The sequence below is a fragment of the Phacochoerus africanus genome, chromosome 4 (genome assembly GCF_016906955.1).
Source record: "Phacochoerus africanus isolate WHEZ1 chromosome 4, ROS_Pafr_v1, whole genome shotgun sequence".
Lineage (NCBI taxonomy): Eukaryota > Metazoa > Chordata > Mammalia > Artiodactyla > Suidae > Phacochoerus > Phacochoerus africanus.
Genome location: NC_062547.1, coordinates 29,931,231 through 29,949,832, shown reverse-complemented (window position 1 = coordinate 29,949,832; position 18,602 = coordinate 29,931,231). Strand labels below are relative to the sequence as shown.

General features: G+C 47.4%; 1 protein-coding gene across 3 annotated transcripts in view; it reads right to left on the bottom strand.

The window, feature by feature from the left end:
• Window positions 1-2,564: 2,564 nt before the first annotated feature.
• WT1 (WT1 transcription factor) overlaps window positions 2,565-18,602 on the bottom strand; it is a 44,840-nt gene continuing 28,802 nt past the window's right edge. For 2 of the 3 annotated variants that reach the window (XM_047776054.1, XM_047776056.1), the window contains 5 exons: window positions 14,891-14,987; window positions 11,533-11,683; window positions 7,144-7,233; window positions 6,466-6,558; window positions 2,565-3,985 (listed from right to left, as the gene is read on the bottom strand). In XM_047776054.1, coding sequence (XP_047632010.1) covers window positions 3,864-3,985; window positions 6,466-6,558; window positions 7,144-7,233; window positions 11,533-11,683; window positions 14,891-14,987 — 553 coding nt within the window. In that variant the 3' untranslated portion in view covers window positions 2,565-3,863. The remainder of the gene's footprint in view (window positions 3,986-6,465; window positions 6,559-7,143; window positions 7,234-11,532; window positions 11,684-14,890; window positions 14,988-18,602) is intronic. The other variant, XM_047776055.1, reaches the window with a different exon arrangement.

Sequence of the window (18,602 nt, the reverse complement as noted above, 5' to 3'; positions counted from 1 at the left end):
TGACATTTTCCCTTTGGTCCACAGAGCTAAGCCAGTGGCTCTTAGTATCAGCAAGACATTGGGGATTCCTGCCTGGCTCGCAGGGAACAAATCCTCTCCGGAGCCATAAGGCTTGGGTTCATGGGTGCTGGCAAATAGGGAGTCGGGGCGGTAGAGGCCGGTTGCGGAGATGGTGACTAAGCAAGGTATGAGGTCTGGATGTGCAGGTGGGACCAGGCACCAGGCTTCTCCTTACCCAGGGGAGTCTCCCCCGCTGTGTGATCACTGACAGAGGAGGGGCAGGCTCTTCATGGGGTGTCTCCATGCAGCAATTGAGACCACGCTCAGCATGAATGTCCTGCCCCAAAGCCCCTGACTGTGGCAGCAGAGTCCAGGGCCATCTTCCTGGCCAATCTCTATGGGCTAAAACAGTTCAGGGCAGTCCCAGGCTTGTCCAGTACAAAGCTCATCAGTCACCTTTTGGCAAGTATTTGTGGGGCCTGCCCTTTAGGTCTTCGCAAAGTGTCGCCCACAGTCCCACGGGGTGGGCCTCACCCAGCAACATGTTAGGAGTGCAGCCTCAGGCCCTGCCCAGAACTTCCAAATGTTAAGTCTGCACATTCCTCAGGGCGAGTCTCTGGATATGAAAGGTTGAGAAGACCCCATGGAAATAATACAGGAAGCTCTGCTCTGTCCCTCTGGAAGCTCACACATGGTTTGCAACATGAAACTTCAGAGCAAAGTGCACGTCTACACCATAAAGCATATTTTGGAAGAAAACTTGGATACAGAGCACCAAGACCAAGTCCTGCCTCAGCCACTGCTTTCACTGAGTTTCAGCTTCCTCATCTGCAAAGAGGGGGAAATACTTGTCCTTACAGATGGTCCTGGATGGGAAAGCCTAACACTCGGATAATCAAACGCTATGTACTCTAAGTGCTACAAAGATTCCCGGGATGATCTGGTGGGGGGCTGGAGGCGGCCTTTTAAAAGCATTGGCCACACACTTGACTAAAGCAAGATGGAAAGATACATATTTTGACATTTGCATCTAATACAGCCTCTAGCCTGAGCTACAGAGCACTCCCTTGACCAACTTGCATCCTGACAATCTGCTCATGGTCTACACCATGGGTCTCTGAATACACACTTAATGCCACCAGGTGCATTATCAAAGACACAAAGCACAGCGATGTGGTCTCTGTGGGGAGGCTGACAAGAGCCCCATTGCTGCAAACCTTAACTCTGGTTTGTAGACTTCACAGGTTAGGTCTGTTTGTCTTGTTGCAGACCTGACCTGTGAAGATGTCTAGAAACTGCAAGAGGATGCCAGGGCAGGAGGGTCAAGGTGGGGTGGGGGGTGGTAAATGGAATTAGCAGGTGAGTTCTCAGGTAATCACTTACCTAGATGGTGCTTATTAAGCCTTTGCTATGTACTAGATGTTTTCATGCTCCCCCCCCCCCTTTAATCCTCACTACGACTCTAGTGACAGGGACTAGACAGGGACAAAAGAGTCTCCACTTTACGGATGAGAAAACCAGGGACTCAGGATCTGGACCCAGGTTGGTCTGCTTTCCAAAGCCCATGACCTTAACCGCAAGCTAACCTGCTCCAGTAGTGTGAGAATCTCTGGTCTTCTCCATACAGTTGAAACAATGTGACGGCTTTTTTTGTGAAACCTGGCTTGCTTTGACTCGCTGACGTTTGCCATGCTTGTCCTGAGCTTCTCCAGAGAAATGCTGTCTTCTGGCAGGAAAAGATAAAAACTGCTGATACAAATGAGTCACCACACTCGCTATAATTAACAGTGATGCAAGAGCCAGATGCAAACCAAGAGGGGCCTCAGGACCTGACTTTTCGGCGGCCCAAACTTTGAGCTGCACTTCAATGCAGAAAAGTCTCTGTGGTGAGCTGCTGTCTGCTCAAGATAGATTTTAAATGAAGAAATGAAGCCTGGAATGCACTGCAAGCTCCCAGATAAGGGCGCTGAGAAGGGCGGCACCAAATTAATCTCCTTATTTACAACTGAAAAACCATCCACCAGAAGCAGAAAGAGAGTTTATAGTTTATAGATAATGTAGATCTTTGCTTTTCCACTCAGCTGCCTGGAAAGTCTAAGCAGCGTTCAACCTGCTGAGCTAATTTATAGCAACTACAGTTGTGAATTAGGTTGTGCTAGGTGTTCAGCTTATCCCCTCCTGACTGCAGTGCCTATCTGTGAACCTTTCCAAAAAGACCAGTTACTTCTTGCATTTCTCTGGTCTCTTCTGCTGACTTGGAACAGGAAGTGATGCAATGATAGCCAGATATAAATGACCATGGAAACAGAATTCCCCACCCCCGCCCTTATGCAATCACAGCATGAGAGCCATCGCTCTATGATGAGAGGTGAAAGCCGTGCTCTCTAGCTGCTTCTAGGACCAGTAATTGCCTCCTGAGGTTCAACGGAGAGAAACAAATAGTGGTCAGGACCTGGACAGACTTAACTAGTGGTCACTGATGTCACTGTCAGCATCTCACCTGCTTAGCAGAGCTCATCTGTCCTCAAGATTTAAACACAATACAGCTGATAGAATCTTACCACTTTCCTTTTGAATAGACTTTAATTGAGAGCGAAGTGAAAAATGCAGGTTACATTTTTAGCGTTATCATCAATATGTTGGAAGATCAACACCAAAACAGTGATGCATCTAACATTTATACATTTCCTAATTTTAGTTGTCAAGGAGCAAATCATTATCAGATAGATATATTTACACAATCATTTCAAGCAACAGTAAATAATAAACTCCCTCCCTTAAAAAACAAACAGAAAAAAACAAAAAACCACAAATATACCCAACCACCTTTAAACAATGGATTTCCTCACACTAGCAAGTCTCATTTTTTTTTTCCACATATACTTGTAGACCCAAAGTTACTTAAGTTATTAGGAACAGTCTTATCAGTGGGAGATCCTGGACCAGCCCTTATTTCCTTTTAGAGTCACCTTAATTTTTACAACTCAAAGCCCCATAACCAGTGTGGTCTGTACATTCTAAGGACACCCCCCAGATGATGAAAATGGATTCCACTTCCTTTGTGTGAGGAGATATGTGCATCTCTGAAGATGCCTATGATTACAACTCCGAAAAGTCAAGAAGAAACCCCCCCAACAAAATCTCAGATCTTCAAGCAGTTTCTTAAGAGCACTGTGCTCCTGTTAACACTGAGTTACACTGAAGGGGAAGATTCCTTTAGAGATCTGTGCAGAGGTACTGGTTAGTGCTGATTCTTTTTTTCAGCTGCTTGAAATGCTGGCGTTTTCAGAGCTGCCTGGTGGCGCTACATCCTGCCTTCAGGTTAGCAGTCTGCCTAACCTCCGGAATGTCGGATGGGACTCACCCCCAGTGCCTTGCCCTCTGATTTATTTCTTGCTGTTGCTGTTAGTAAATGGAAACCATGACAAAGTTTACATTAGCAGACACATCCACATGCCCTGGCCTATAAATATTCTATGATGGAAAATGGTACAATGACTCCATTCCTTGTGAAAATGAGCGTAAAGGGAGACGGGGTGGGGGCAGGGGGATGGGGGAGGAACATTATCAACCACGGCTCTTCTTACAGTGAAGGATCCAGACCACATGGCGACGGGCTTTTTACTAACTGGACACTGAGAGCCACTTCTCCAGGGCTCAGAGGTGGCCAAGCAGAGGGACCAACTCCTCCAGGCAAACCTGGTAGGATCCATTGGTTCAGGCATCTTGTCTCGGACGCTGGATGAAGGTCGGCTGCCGTTTCCTTCTTTGAGAGGCGAGCCAGGAGGAATGTTAAAGTCAGCTTGCAAAGTCGTTCACACACCGTCCTGCCTGGACACGGAGCGGTGCCCGGGGTGGAGCCCTCAGAGCGCCAGCTGGAGTTTGCTCATGTTTCTCTGGTGCATGTTGTGATGACGGACTAATTCGTCTGACCGGGCAAACTTTTTCTGACAACTGGGCCACCGACAGCTGAAGGGCTTTTCACCTGTTGACACAATGGCCAGTCAGAGACACTTGCGGTGCAGAGATGGGGCACAAGTTATCAAAGGCCAGAGTTAAATCACCACAAGGCACCCACTCCAGATCCCCTCTAGCTCTTTCTCTAAGCTAACGGCTCGGGCTCGTCGCACGGGCAGTGTCTCTGGGGCCTTGCGTATTAAAATATCACGAAAATTATAAAATTGCTCTTGAGTCAGACGATTTGGGGAATGGGAGCTCAGGAATGAGCGTAGTTATCCGAAATGTCTGGGCAAGTCATCTTTAATGGGGAGGGGGCAATATTTGGTTCAACGTCTGACACCAGACTGTAAATGTTTCCCCTTTGCTGTTTAAGGAGGGAACTGAGCTTCACTGGAAGGCGAGGGCCTTGGGCCCATCACCTTGGATACTATTGGTGGATTGCCAGGCGGTGGCAGAGCTGCGACTGCAGCCTTAGTGTCTCTGTCTGTATAGGTCTTCTGGACGGGCTCGGCGTCTTTAAATAAATCACTGGCATCAGCGCACATGGTATTTGCTTCTTTGCCTTAAAGGCTTACTCAGAGCATAATATCCATTATACAGAAGATTCCAGTTGAGGCATGGCTTTGAAATTTTTAACACGCTTGCCAAAAAATTGAGGCATCTTCATCTAAGGAGGCCTCAGAAGTTCCTTTCAAGCTTCATTTTGGATAAAGACAATTAGCATTTATTAAATGCCTAATAATGCCAAGCCTTGTACTAGGTATCGCACATACATATCTGGCCTTATTATGTATGTGTGTACACATATACGTACACACATCATTTTGTGTTCTCCTTACAACAGCCTGTAAGGTGAGCGCTATTATCCCCACTCTGCAGATGAGGCTGGACCACGAGTGAGGGCAGACGCAAGAGGACTCGCATCCAGGTCTGTCTGATTCCAAAGTCCACACACTTTGCTGCATCTCACCTCCTCTCAGCATAATGGACACACAGCCATGGCTTTATCCTAAGTAAAAATGTCACAGGAGCCAATGCCTGTGCCAGCAGAGGATCTTCTCGGGATATGGCTTGTCCCACACTTTGCCTTCTCTGAGAACCACCGGATGGGACAAGCACTGAGAAATGGCCCAGGGGAGGCACTGTCCCAGGGTCAGAACCAGGTGGTGGGTGGGGGGCGGGGAGAGCAATCAAATACAGGCCTCAGCAATCTGCCAGTGACATGCGTCACTTTGTACATATACAGAAAAGCACAGGGTGGGAGTGGGGTACAAGGGGCAATAACTCTTTCCCACCAAATTATGAGCTCAGGATTAAGGCAAAGAAGTGACACCAAAGGCACCTGAGCAGAGGAACAAGATGCCCAGCCCACCAGCTCTGGGGCACAGGTGCCTCGAATGTCTGTACATACAGCCTTTTGGGGCTGCACGAGGTTCAGGTCCTTGCATTTCCCTCACCTCCCACTCACTGTTGGTCTGCTCTTCCTCAGCTGGCTCCTGTGCCCCACTCTTCCCCCCAGCCACACTGTCCAAGGTCACCTCCTAAGGGGCAAATCCCCACCCTTCCTCCTGTTGGTCTCCATTCTCCTCAGTCTCTGGATGGACTTCAACTCTGCTGACCTTGGGTCTTTTCTTTATTGTCTGTCTTCCCTGGGCTGCAAGGTGAACCCAGGCTCTTTCTCCAGCAAAGACTGCAGTGGGTAGGCGGGCTGGGGGCAGACAGACCGGGTTTGCTACTCCCTAGTTTTGTGACTTTAGATAGTCATTGCATTACTATGTGCCTCAGTCTCCTCATCTGTACAATGGGGATAAAAGGTTCCTACTCTACTCTTTTCCCAAGGATGTTGTGAAGATAAGATGAGAAAACCTAAGCACTGGCCCACCTTCCAAAGCTAGAAAATACACAACAAAGATGGTGCTATTTTCATTGTGAATCACACCAACCTTGTGGAGAAGCAAAAACTTGCAGCAGCCAGTGAATATATGCCCTATTCCCTTCTCTATTCTAGTATAAAAGAAATAATGCCCTCACACCAATATGAGCCTGGCAGAAACCATGACTGCTCCTGGAGAGCAGAGCCAAGGATCCAGATCTCTGAAAACAGTGTCATAAAATGTGAGCTTTCAGGAGAATAAGGGTTTGGCTTGCTAAAATTTCTGCTGTTTTTCTGTAAGGTTGATGATCCTATCAGACTCAGTGATAAAAAAATGTGATGCAACAAAATTGGGAACGGCAGGGACCGAGCTTATCTCTTCATTTCATTCTGGACATGCACGAAAAGAGTTCTTTTCACATCTCTTTTGCTCTGTAACCCCCACTCCCATTCCTTCTTAAACAATGTTATTATTTAAAGATAGCCATGCACTGTTCTTTCTCTCCCCTGAATCTAAACCTCCTTAGAACTTTTACACTCATTCTTTTCCAATCTCTCTCATCACAAGCAACCCCATTCAACAGTTGATTAAAAAAATAATGAAAAATAAATGTGAAGAAAAGTTTACGCACTTGTTTTACCTGTATGAGTCCTGGTGTGGGTCTTCAGGTGGTCGGACCGGGAGAACTTTCGCTGACAAGTTTTACACTGGAATGGTTTCACACCTAAACGGACAGAGAAGGTCTAGCCGCGGCCCTAACCGTGGGGGGCACAGCGAGGCCCACAAGACCTGCTTCCTGGAGGCCCCAGGAGCTGGGCATTTCCAGCCACGCCTGCAACGTCTGCCTCACCCTCAGATTTCCCCAGTCCCCCAGGCCCGGCAGGAACCACCTGATTCTGCACAGTAATCCTTGAAGACCTGTAGTCTTGGGAACAATGATTGCTTAACCACAAATGTCCAGCTTCTCACCGAGGTCTCAGCTGTGTCTGAGACTGAAAAAGTGAATCACACGCTACAAATGGGCTTTTGCATTCCTCCGCCCGGGTTCTTTACTGACACTCAGTGTATGACCAGCAAGTTATCATGGTTCTGCGGTTTGCAGCAAAAAATGTGGAATGTTTCCTTTTCTTTCCTTTCTTCTTCTTTTTCTTAAGAGAAAGTCATCCCAGAGATTGGGGTGGGGGGAATTATTGCAGAAACTAAACAAATGGCTGACCCTCTCCCTTCCATATTGAACAAGCAAGAGAATCACAGATCAACCATGACCCAAGGCAGCACTCTGCCAGCAACGAGAAGCGAGCCTACAAACCTGTGTGTCTCCTTTGGTGTCTTTTGAGCTGGTCTGAACGAGAAAACCTTCGCTCACAGTCCTTGAAGTCACACTGGTATGGTTTCTCACCTTGGGGAAGACACATATGCCATTGGAAAATGATACTGCAAATGAGGATCTCATTAGAGGCAACTTCTCTTACTGAGACTGAAGGGATCTCCCAAATGCTAAAGGCACTTTGCTGGAGGTTTTTAGGGATGTGCTGCCAAGTGCAGTGTGAGGCGAAAGACCTACTGGTATATACACTCACAGACAGTTGGTGTGGAACAGAGGGCTAGGTGAATAAGGACGGTCCCTTACCGCCGAGTTGGAAGTGAAGGGAACTCAGGTTCTGGAGTCTGACACTGGGGTCACATCCAGCTCTTTGCACTCACAGGGCTGAACGAGGTGCCATTTCCTTACTATGAAATGGGGCCCATAATCCAACAACTTCCGACGATTTATAAACAGATTACAACAGACCATCCACATAAAGGGTTTAGCCCCGTGCCTCACTCAAAAAAATACTGGCAGAAATATTTCAACAAATAATAAACTAAAGGAGTCTTGACTCCTAGGCTGAGTCCAAGGCAGAATTCCCGGATGGATGTGCCCTGGAGCTGGCCCTGTGAAGTAAGCGATTTATGTCTCATGGTTTGAAGATTTGGTGTTCCCTGCTACTGACTTCCCATTCCTGAGTCAGGCAGAAACGGTGCCATGGTTGTGAGATGCTCTAGTTAACCCAGGAGCCAGAGCCTGTTGAGTGTCCGGTATCCCTTCTCCCGAGAGAAGTGGAGCCGGATTACACAACCTCCTGCCTCAGAAGGGAGAAGCCCCACCCCCGTCCCTGCTGGAGAAAGTTCAGCCAAAGCCTGGGAACTGCGCCCCATGAGTGCACTGGGCGCCCCTGGCCCCTCCCACCCCCTTATGAGAATTCTGAGTCACCGGCATCTGGGATGGAGAGCGAGCCATCCCAGGACCGGCCGGCGCTTTCCGCTGCCAGGCAGCTCCTGGTTACCCTTCCACGCATGACCTCCTCTGCTTCCCTGATTAATCTGAATTCCTGCTATATGGCGCTCACCATTCCCGCCATCAGCCTCGAACTCTGCTCCCACTAAACATCCTTCATCTCTGGCTCTGGGTTCCTACCTGTCAAAAAGCCTACTCAGGTCCCTCACAAATGCAGCTTCCTCTGTGATGCCCTCCTGGAAACCTCATGTTCGGACTGAACGCCCCCTCTTCCCTCATTACTGACTTTCTTACAGAACTTCTAACGTGGGGCTGTGTCCAGGTCTACCTTGTGCCTTGGGCTGGAAAATTCTGAGGGCAGATGCCTTCCCTTAACTCTCTCTATATATCCGGCTCAGTGCCTTACACTGCGCCTCTGCAACCTAGAGAAAAGCAACACTCCTGTTCAGCAGTCTCATATCTTTTCCTGCCTTTCTGCTTCTGCTCACCCTTTACTACCTCTGCCTGCTCCTGCCAACATTTTGATGGTTAACTTGGGCCCTTCCTCTCCCAAGAAATGAATGACACTCATGCAAAACAGTATCCTCTGAATGGCTCTTCTCAGCTCCTCCAGAGCCACTACAGTATCGCACGCTCTCTCCGTCCCTCTTCATGTGGCTATGTCTTGGCTCCAAAACAGACCATAGACTCTTTGAGAAGGAGGCTTGTGACGTGGCGTTAAAAGGCATGAGCTTGAGTCCTGGTTCCTAACATCCTATCCATCTGATGACTTTTGCGGATGAGGATTAAATGAAATAATGTGTGTAGAGAATTTGGCACCTGAAAGGTATTTTTTCTTTTTTTTGTCTTTTGTCTTTTAAGGGCCACACCCACAGCACATGGAGGTTCCCAGGATAGGGGTCTAATTGGAGCTGTAGCCACCAGCCTACGCCAGAGCCACAGCAACATGGGATCCAAGCCATGTCTGCGACCTACACCACAGTTCATGACAATGCCGGGTCCTTAACCCACTGAGCAAGGCCAGGGATCGAACCCACAACCTCATAGTTCCCAGTCGGATTCATTTCCACTGCGCCATGTTAGAACTCCCATAAAAGGTATTTAATATCAAAGTACTTAATAAAATAGTCTGTACTATTATTATAAATTAATTCAAAAAGATTGCACTCTTTCAAGAAGGGGATTTCTGGGTTACTAAATACCAGCCTGCCCTCCTCCTCTTCTGCAAGGAAGTTTCCTAAAGGCTCCAGCAGGTCTGGGGTTTGTGGCTATTTTGACCCCTGCCTTCTCTTCACCCAGACATCTGACCCTCACTCCTTCCCATTAAAATCTCTGCAACCATATTGCCTTCAATGTGTTCTCTTGCGTTTTTCCAGGCAGAACTTTACTTTATCGTTTTCCTTATCATTTTAACAGATCCTTTTCAAAGGATCCCATTTGGGAACATAGTAAAAACATAACCTGCAACTGGTTCTCTCATCTTCTGTTTCAAAGCAAGTGGTCTATAAAGTGCAAACTTAGGTCTATGCCAAAACTGCAGCCTCTAGACACATGGCTTAGCCAAGACCGATGATCTAAAGAGATCTGAAAGCAGCTCACTTTATTCTCCAGCTTCCCCAAAGCCAAGTCCACAGTGACAGTTAAATAATAATGATTAATCCTAACAATGAAGCCACCCTTCAGTCGTGGAAAGAACACTACCAGCTCCCTAGTAGGAAAGCCTGCTCTTTTCCCTCCCTCCCTACAGGGGAGACCCGGCCACACTTCCATCTGGTGCCCACAAAGCCAAGAGCAGACATTTGTGAAATGGCTGTTCACATTCAAGGTGGCCAGATGCGGCTAAGTCTCTCTTTTCCAGAGGCAGACCTCTTGACCTGTGGGAAAATCCAGTTTTCTTTAAAACATCATCAGAAACGATCATCTCTTTCTTTAAGATGGAAACCAAGACATGGAAACAACCCAAATGTCCATCAACAGATGATGGGATTCGGAAGAAGTGGTATATATACACAATGGAATACTACTCAGCCATAAAAAAGAATGACATAATGCCATTTGCAGCAACATGGATGGAACTAGAGAATCTCATACTGAGTGAAATGAGCCGGAAAGACAAAGACAAACACCATATGATATCACTTATAACTGGAATCTAATATCCAGCACAAATGAACATCTCCTCAGAAAAGAAAATCATGGACTTGGAGAAGAGACTTGTGGCTGCCTGATGGGAGGGGGAGGGAGTGGGAGGGATCGGGAGCTTGGGCTTATCAGACACAACTTAGAATAGATTTACAAGGAGATCCTGCTGAATAGCATTGAGAACTTTGTCTAGATACTCATGTTGCAACAGAAGAAAGGGTGGGGGGAAAATACAATTGTAATGTATACATGTAAGGATAACCTGATCCCCTTGCTGTACAGTAGGAAAATAAAAAAATAAATAAATAAAAGGCATAAGGGGAAAAAAAAAAAAAAGATGGAAACCAAAAATTAAACCTACAATCCCTCTTCCCATTCCTATCCGGTTAGAAGCTGTTAAGTTCTCTGGATCACCTCTTTACTAAGTCTTATTACAATGACCTTGCACATCAAGCTCTCTGAGTCATCCAATTACCAAACTCCCAGCCTATAGCTCTTCTCTCTTAAGAGATGCTAACAGTAGGATAAAAGTATCACTATCATTTATTCAGACCTACTGACATGTGGAACTGTACTAGATGTTTCGTATCTCTCTCTTTTTTTTTTTTTTTTTGGTCTTTACTAGGGTCGTGCCCATGGCATATGGAGGTTCCTAGGTCTATCGGAGCTGTAGGGGGCTGTTAGCCTGTGCCGGAGCCACAGCAACACCAGATCCAAGCCATGTCTGTGACCTACACCACAGCTCACGGCAACGCCGGATCCTTAACCCACTGAGCAAGGTCAGGGATCGAACCTGCAACCTCATGGTTCCTGGTCAGATTCATTTCCACTGCACCATGACCGGAACTCCTCATATCTCTTAACTCCTTTAACTCAATTTGATTTTAGAAGTGAATCTAGTCTCAACAATTGTGTTAAGGTAGGTTATCATCTCTGTTTTCCATGTGAGGCAAATGAAAGTTTGGAGAGAGATAAAGTAACTTGCTTAGTGACACCTCTTGGTAGAGAAGCCAGAATTGAAGCACAGGTCCCTAATTCTGTGAAATTCCCTCTCCACCCACTCTGCTCGGCCCTTCTTTAAGAAAGGATGGACAATCAGGATACAACATGGCCTGGCAGCCTTTTTCCATCACCTGGGCCAGACGTTTAAAAGCAGTGCCTCCTTTCCATCCCAGAAATCACCTGTGTCCTAGCAGTGCAACAGCCGGGAGCAGGAGCTCCTGAGCCATCCCCACCCAAAGGCCACCAGAACCAAGGCTGGACGGTGGCTGAACTTACCAGTGTGCTTCCGGCTATGCATCTGTAAGTGAGACAGCTTAAAATATCTCTTATTGCAGCCCGGGTAAGCACACATGAAGGGGCGTTTCTCACTGGTCTCAGATGCCGACCGCACAAGAGTCGGGGCTACTCCAGGCACACGTCGCACGTCCTGCAAGGCAGAGTACAAGAGAACTGGAGGCTTTAAATCACACATAAACACTGGAGTTGGTCTCAAGGAAAGCAACCACTGAAATACTTGAAAATGGATGGCAGATGCACTCTTTCAAGAAGGGGATTTCGAGGTTATTAAATACCAGCCTGCCCTCCTCCTCTTCTGCCTGGGCCTAAAACCACTCCTGTCCACACCCCGAGGCACCCACAGCAGACATCACTAATGGATGACAGAGCAGCACATTCTACAACAGCACATTCATCACTGCTGATCAACCAGAACAGGGACTTGAAATGAAATCTGTCTGGGGCTGCTGATCCAAAGCATCTGGAAAAGAAACCCTGGTGACTGGAAGACTCCCAGTCCAACTTGTCTTTCGATTTCTCCACTTGAGGCAGCGAGGACTGAAGTCCCAAGTCCCAGGCGCTCTTCTATGCCCCCTCTCTCAGACACGTAGCCAGATGACCTTGGGCCCAATATGCACTGAGGGAGCAAGTCCTTACTAGAGAAAAATATGGGATATTAAATGAGCCCCCAGCTGAAGAGACCTTCTACATGTGAATCAATGACAAGGAAGAAGGAGTCCCTGGAATGCGGTGGCTCTGCCTGTAAAGGGGACTGAAGCCACAGGAGGCCCCGTGCAACTCTTTCTTTATTCATTTATTTTGTCTTTTTTAGGGCCACACCCACAGCACATGCAGGTTCCCAGACTAGGGGTCCAATCAGAGCTGTAGCTGCTGGCCTACACCGCGGCCACAGCAATGCAGGATCTGAGCCGGGTCTGTGACCCACACCACAGCTTATGGCAATACCGGATCCTTCACCCAGTGAGTGAGGCCAGGAATTGAACCTGCGTCCTATGGATACTAGTCAGATGCGTTTCCGCTCAGCCACAAAGGGAACTCCCAGTGGAACTCTTCAATAGAGACTCTAGGAAACTGCGTCCTCCTTCTGTACACCTTGCCAGTGCAAAGCACAGGGCCTTCTGCTGATCCTCTTCATCTTGTGGGAGTGAGTGTGTGTATGGCCAGTCCTCCATGAGAAGGAGCTAGAGGGAAATGGTGAGGCAATCACTCCTTCAGGCTCCCAGGATCAATGACTCACAGACGGAAGTGCCCGAGGGACCACTGAATCCTCCTCATCCTCCCACAGATGCACTCTTGCAAGTGCATCAAGGCCCAAGAGCACATCTATGTTTGGGTTAAGACCTGCAACCCCTTCTGTACTTAACCCACTCCTGCCCTGTGCACTTTCCACACCACCCCCAAGCTTACGTTCCAGTTCCTACCAAAGCTGCCTTGTACTGTGAGATCTTTTTTGATGAAAAAGTACTGTGGTGACATTCAGCTTTGCTATGGACAGGCCAGCCTCTGAAGGCAAAAGGTGGTATAAGTTTCAATGGGGAGACAGCTATGTCTGGCTGGTCTGCGCTAGGAGAAAATAAGCACCAGTCTGGGCTGGAGTCAAGCAGAGGCCCCGACAGTGAGTCAGACAAACCTGGCTTTGGGGAAAGGCAGGCAAAAGGAGCTTTTTACATTTCCTTTCATTCATCCTAGAGGCAGCGCACACGGCAATGGGATAGGACACCGCCAAGTCATTGTCAGCCAGGGTCCTGACGGTATTTGTCAGAGAGACTGGATGATTTCCATCAGATTTCCATATTTCTGTAATCTTGCCTTTATTCTCACCACTGCAAAGCTTGGGATGAGGGAGCACACTTCTACCACCATGCTGTTTCTGGAAACATTCATCAGAACATCTCGGAGCTACTGGCCCTACACATCATGTGGGCACCTAGCTCACACACGGCTTATTTCTAGGGCACTGACTATTCTGGTGAAAGCATCTCAGCTGTTACTCATGTTGCAGCCACTGAGTCACATGCCAAAGTCACGAACACAAATCCCTGGTACTGCATGTGATTCCAACCACCCAAGAGGCTCCAGGGAGGTCCCTTCCATTGAGTTTCCTGAATTCTCTGAAATGTTAGCCTTCTTTTTTTTTTTTCTGGGAGCACATGGAGTTCCTGGGCCAGGGATCAGATCCAAGCTGTAGTTGCAGCCTATGCTGCAGCTGCATCAACACCAGACAGACCCTTAACCCACTGTGCTGGACCAGGGATCGAACCTGCATCCCAGCACTCCGGAAATGCATTCCATCCTGTTTCCTCACAGCAGGAACTCAAACATTAGCCTTTTTACTTTACTTTGTTCACGTTCTCACAGAACTACACACAACACGAAGTTAATCCTAAAGTAAACTATGGACTTCAGTGAATAATGTATCTGTATTGGCTCATCTTTGCAACAAAGATACCAGACCAACTCAAGACCTTAAAAACAGAGAAGACTAGGTGGGGGAGGGCAGACTATGTGGGAACTCCTTGTACTTTCTGCACAATCTTTCCTTAAATCTGACACTGCTGGGAAAAAAATCTAGTTTTTAAAAACACTCCATGTAGGAGTTCCCATCATGGCGCAGCGGAAACGAATCTGACTAGGAACCATGAGGTTGTGGGTTTGATCCCTGGCCTCACTCAGTGGGTTAAGGATCCGGCATTGCTGTGAGATATGGTGTAGGTCACAGACGCAGCTTGGATCTGGCGATGCTGTGGCTCTGGCGTAGGCCAGCTGTAGCTCCAATTCGACCCCTAGCCTGGGAACCTCCATATGCTGTAAGTGCAGTCCTAAAAAGACAAAAGACAAAAAATAAATTAATTAAAATTAAAATTTAAAAACTGCATGTATAAAACTTAGCACAATGCCTGGCATATGGAAAGTGTCCGGCCATACATGGAGCCGTTTTTATTGTTATTTGTATTGCTATTATTAGCAACTGGAGAGTCTACCTTTGGACACTTTACCAGGCAGACCAAGTCTTCCTAGAAGCCAAGAGTCCAGATCATTCATTCAAGCCTGTTTAGCCCCAATACAAGAGGTGCATAGCCCACCCTGGAGAAGACGGATTCAGCAGTGAAGAAGGAAAGGAGAGGCTCCTGCAGGAAGCACCCTGGTCTGAGTCAGGCAGGTGGCACAGCCACAGTGGCCTCTGGAGCAGAGGAGGCTCCCCGCCTGTCCCAGTGGAAGAGGAGCCCCTGCTGCTACAGGAGCTTATAATTAGGAACAGACTTGCCCAATGGCCATCCGCTAGGAAGTGAAAGGCAGGTGGGAAGAACAGAGGCGGCCAGGGCCCCCACGTACTCACCTGAATGCCCCTGAAGACACCGTGGGTGTGTATTCTGTACTGGGCACCACAGAGGATGGGCGTGGCGTGGCTATCGCTCTCGTACCCTGCGCCGTGGCTGCAAACACAAAGAAGGGAGAATAAGACTCAGGTTCCTTCACAGGCACCCTCTGGAAATACACATCTGCAGCGGAAGGAATGCACTTCAAAAGCTCACGAGACAACACGGTTGGTTTCTGCCTCCCTCCACTGGGGCTACTTTGGAAGCAGGGCTTTGGGAAAGGCGGGGCTGCTCCATCTTCGAGTCAACCCCACCCCACCCTCCCTGCAGCCCCCCGCACTCGGATCCTCCGGGCGCACCATCTGGGTCTATGCCTCTTGGACAAGCCAGGGGAAGTCACGGTGGCAGGATTTCATCCCCAGCAACTTGTTTACCCTCCAGACAGCAGGGCTGGCAGCTGTGAGTATCTCGGGAATTAGCAGATGCCTCCAGTTTCACACTGAGTGCAAGGAATTTTTGTCAGCACCTCATGACTCAGTTTTTACCAGATAGCACCAAGGAGGCGAAGACACTTACAAGAAGAGATGTCACATCCTCCAGAGTGGGGATTACACATCTGTGGCCCTCTTCCACATAACCCACAGATCAGTTTTCCAGATGAACTTAACTCTTTGCAGCCACCCCACACCATAGGCGGACACTGGATAGAAAGCTTCCTCTAGCATGAGACTCATCAGTCCCCTGGCTGGAATTCGGGTGAACCTTGGACTACTTGTGACAGCTGAGAGATGGCGAACGCTGAAAACACCTGGGAAGGAGTGGATGGACTGCTCTAAAAGTCTGCTCCCTTTTGGATAAAAGCTGCTATCTGTTCTGCAGTTATCTTGCTTTCAAATGAGGCAGAATGAAGATTCTAATCCACGTGGGCAGCATAGGACAATCACATCTAGACTCACCACAGGGGGTTTTAAGAAGTGCCTCTGTAGGAGTTCCCATCGCGGCTCCGTGGAAATGAATCTGACTCTTATCCATGAGGATGCAGGTTTGACCCCTGGCCTCGCTCAGTGGGTTAAGGATCCAGCGTTGCCATGAGCTCTGGTGTAGGTCACAGACATGGCTGGTATCTGATGTTGCTGTAGCTGTGGTGTAGGCCAGTGGCTGCAGCTCCTATTTGACCCCTAGCCCGGGAACCTCCATGTGCTGCGGGTGCAGCCCTAAAAAAAAAAAAAAAAAAAAGAAAGAAAGAAAGAAAGAAAAGAAAGAAAAAGAAATGCCTCTGTAAAATGGTGCAGCTGCTTTCAGCGATGTCTGACAGTTCCTTAAAAGGTTAGACATAAGGTCACCTTATGACACGGAAATTCCACTTCAAGGTATATTCCCAAGAAAATGAAAACATATGTTTCCAAAAAAAACCTGTACACATTGTTTCTTGGCAGTACTATTCACAATTGCCAAAAAGTGGAATCAACCCAAACGTCCTTCCATTGATGGTGGATAAAAAAAGTACATTTTAATCCTAAAATGGAATATTATTTGGTGATAAAAAGGAATAAAGTACTGTTACATGATAATGGGGGCAAACCTTGAAAGCATTATGACAAGAGAAAGAAGTCAGTCACAAAAGACCGCCTGTTGTGTGATTCTCTTTATAAGAACCTTCCAGAAAAGGGACATTTATAGAGTAAGAAAGTAGCAGGGTGGCTGGTTGCTGAGGACTGAGGGAGTCGAGGGGCAATGAAGAATGACTGGTGACAATGTCCTCCAATTGTGATAATGGTCATACAACCCTGTGAATATACTAAAACCACTGAATTGTATGCTGCAAACAGCTGAACAGTATAATATGCATAATACAGAGAGATGCTTAAAGAGCTATGTCCGGGGACTGGGGCCCATGCACTTTTTTAAGCCTCTGGGTGCAATGAGCTGGTTGTCAGAGCTGAGAACCTCCACCCTCTGCTTCTGCTACGCTATCAATTCCCAGGATCCTGGTGCGAGAGGCAGGCAGCCCTCTCCATCTGGGGCCAGCTCAACCCTTGCTCACCCAGGGGAGAGAATTCCTGGAAGTTATGTCAGGTCAAACAAGACATACTTCTGGCCTAAGGACCAACAGTTTGCAACCTCTGCTTCAAAGGTTGAGCAGTAAAGTTTAAGCTGCAAACTGCAAAATTCCATCTGGATTCTATTGCCTCTGACATGGCAACAAAGTGGAGGTGGGCATGTTCCTGATTCTTTGAGACCTGAGGGTTAGAATCTTCCAAACCCTGGCAAATGTGAAAAGATGCTCTACTTGTGCAGCAGGAATGGCCAGTGCAGCTAGAACAAAATCCAGAAATTACAGGGGTCAGCGGTTTACTTCTAAATGTCCCTGGCTCACTTGAAAGCAGGTTTAAGCATCAATGTCACAGACAGAAAACTGCAGTTGCTGTGCATCAAGTTCAAGCGTATCTGTTTTCTGTGGTTGCTGTAATAAATTATGACAAGTTTGGTGGCTTAAAACAACACAAATGCAGGCTCTTACAATTCTGGAGATCCAAAGTCTAAAATTAGCCTCACTGCACTCAGGTCCAGGTGTTGGCGGGGCTATTTTCTTCCGGAGACTGAGGGGAGATTCTCTTTCCTTGCCTTTTCCAGTTTCTAGAATATACCTGCATTCCTTGGCCCCGTTTCTCATCACTCTGACCTCTTGCTTCCTTTGTCCATCGCCTACTGCTCTTCTGCAGTCCAATCTCCCTCGGGCCCTCCGTTTATAAGGACACATTATGCTTAGGGCCCGCCCAGATGTTCAGGATAATCTTCCTATCTCTTTAACTTAGTCACTTCAGCAAAACCCCTTTTGCCACATCAGGCGCTATTTCTAGGCTTCAAGGATTAAGACTTGGGTATGTGCAGGGTCATTATTCAGCCTACTATACCAAGGGAACAGGAGCTATTCAGTCTTGTAGAGATACACTGGACAGTGCTAAGTGGACCTGGATCCTTCATCTCCAGGTTAATCTGAAAGACTAGAACTAAAAGAACCCACTAAAAAGAACACGGTTTCTGAGCCTGAAGGCTTGTGTTCCAGGCCCACTTCTATCATTTATTTGCTCTGTGGTCATGGGTGAGTCATCTAAACTCTATGTGACCAAGATTCATCCCCTAAAATAAAGCAGCAACTTATTTTATACATTTGTTTGACAATCAAAGAGCTAAGCCATATGTGTAGTAAAAGTTAAATGTCACTCAGGAACCTTATCCCAACAAAATGTTCCCGTCTATGACTATAGGCAGTCGGCAACCAACAGCCACACAGATGATTTCTTGTATGCTTCTTATGAGCCTGGTGATGGAGAGCTATAAAATTTATACTTTTTATCCTTAGCACAACCCTAGGAGTCCTGAAGGGATATCACCTTAGGCAAATGACTTAACCTCCCTGGCCTCAGCTTCCTGTTCAATGAGAAAACCAGCACCTCCCCCTCGCACTGTTGCAGGATCAAATGAGATTAAGCACAATTAGCAAAGCACAATGCTTGGCCCATGCATGGCATGCCCTCAATAAATGTTAACTATTACTTAACAGGATCATCCCCATTTTTCAGCAAAGAATGCTAAGGTTTAAGGAAAGGTTGAGTTACTTGCCCAGAGTCAGACATGGCAGGTCAGTGTAACTCTTCTTCCTTCCAAACCAGCTAGACAATTCTGGTGGAGCAAACTCAACCTGGGTTCACTTCTACCATCATGATATCT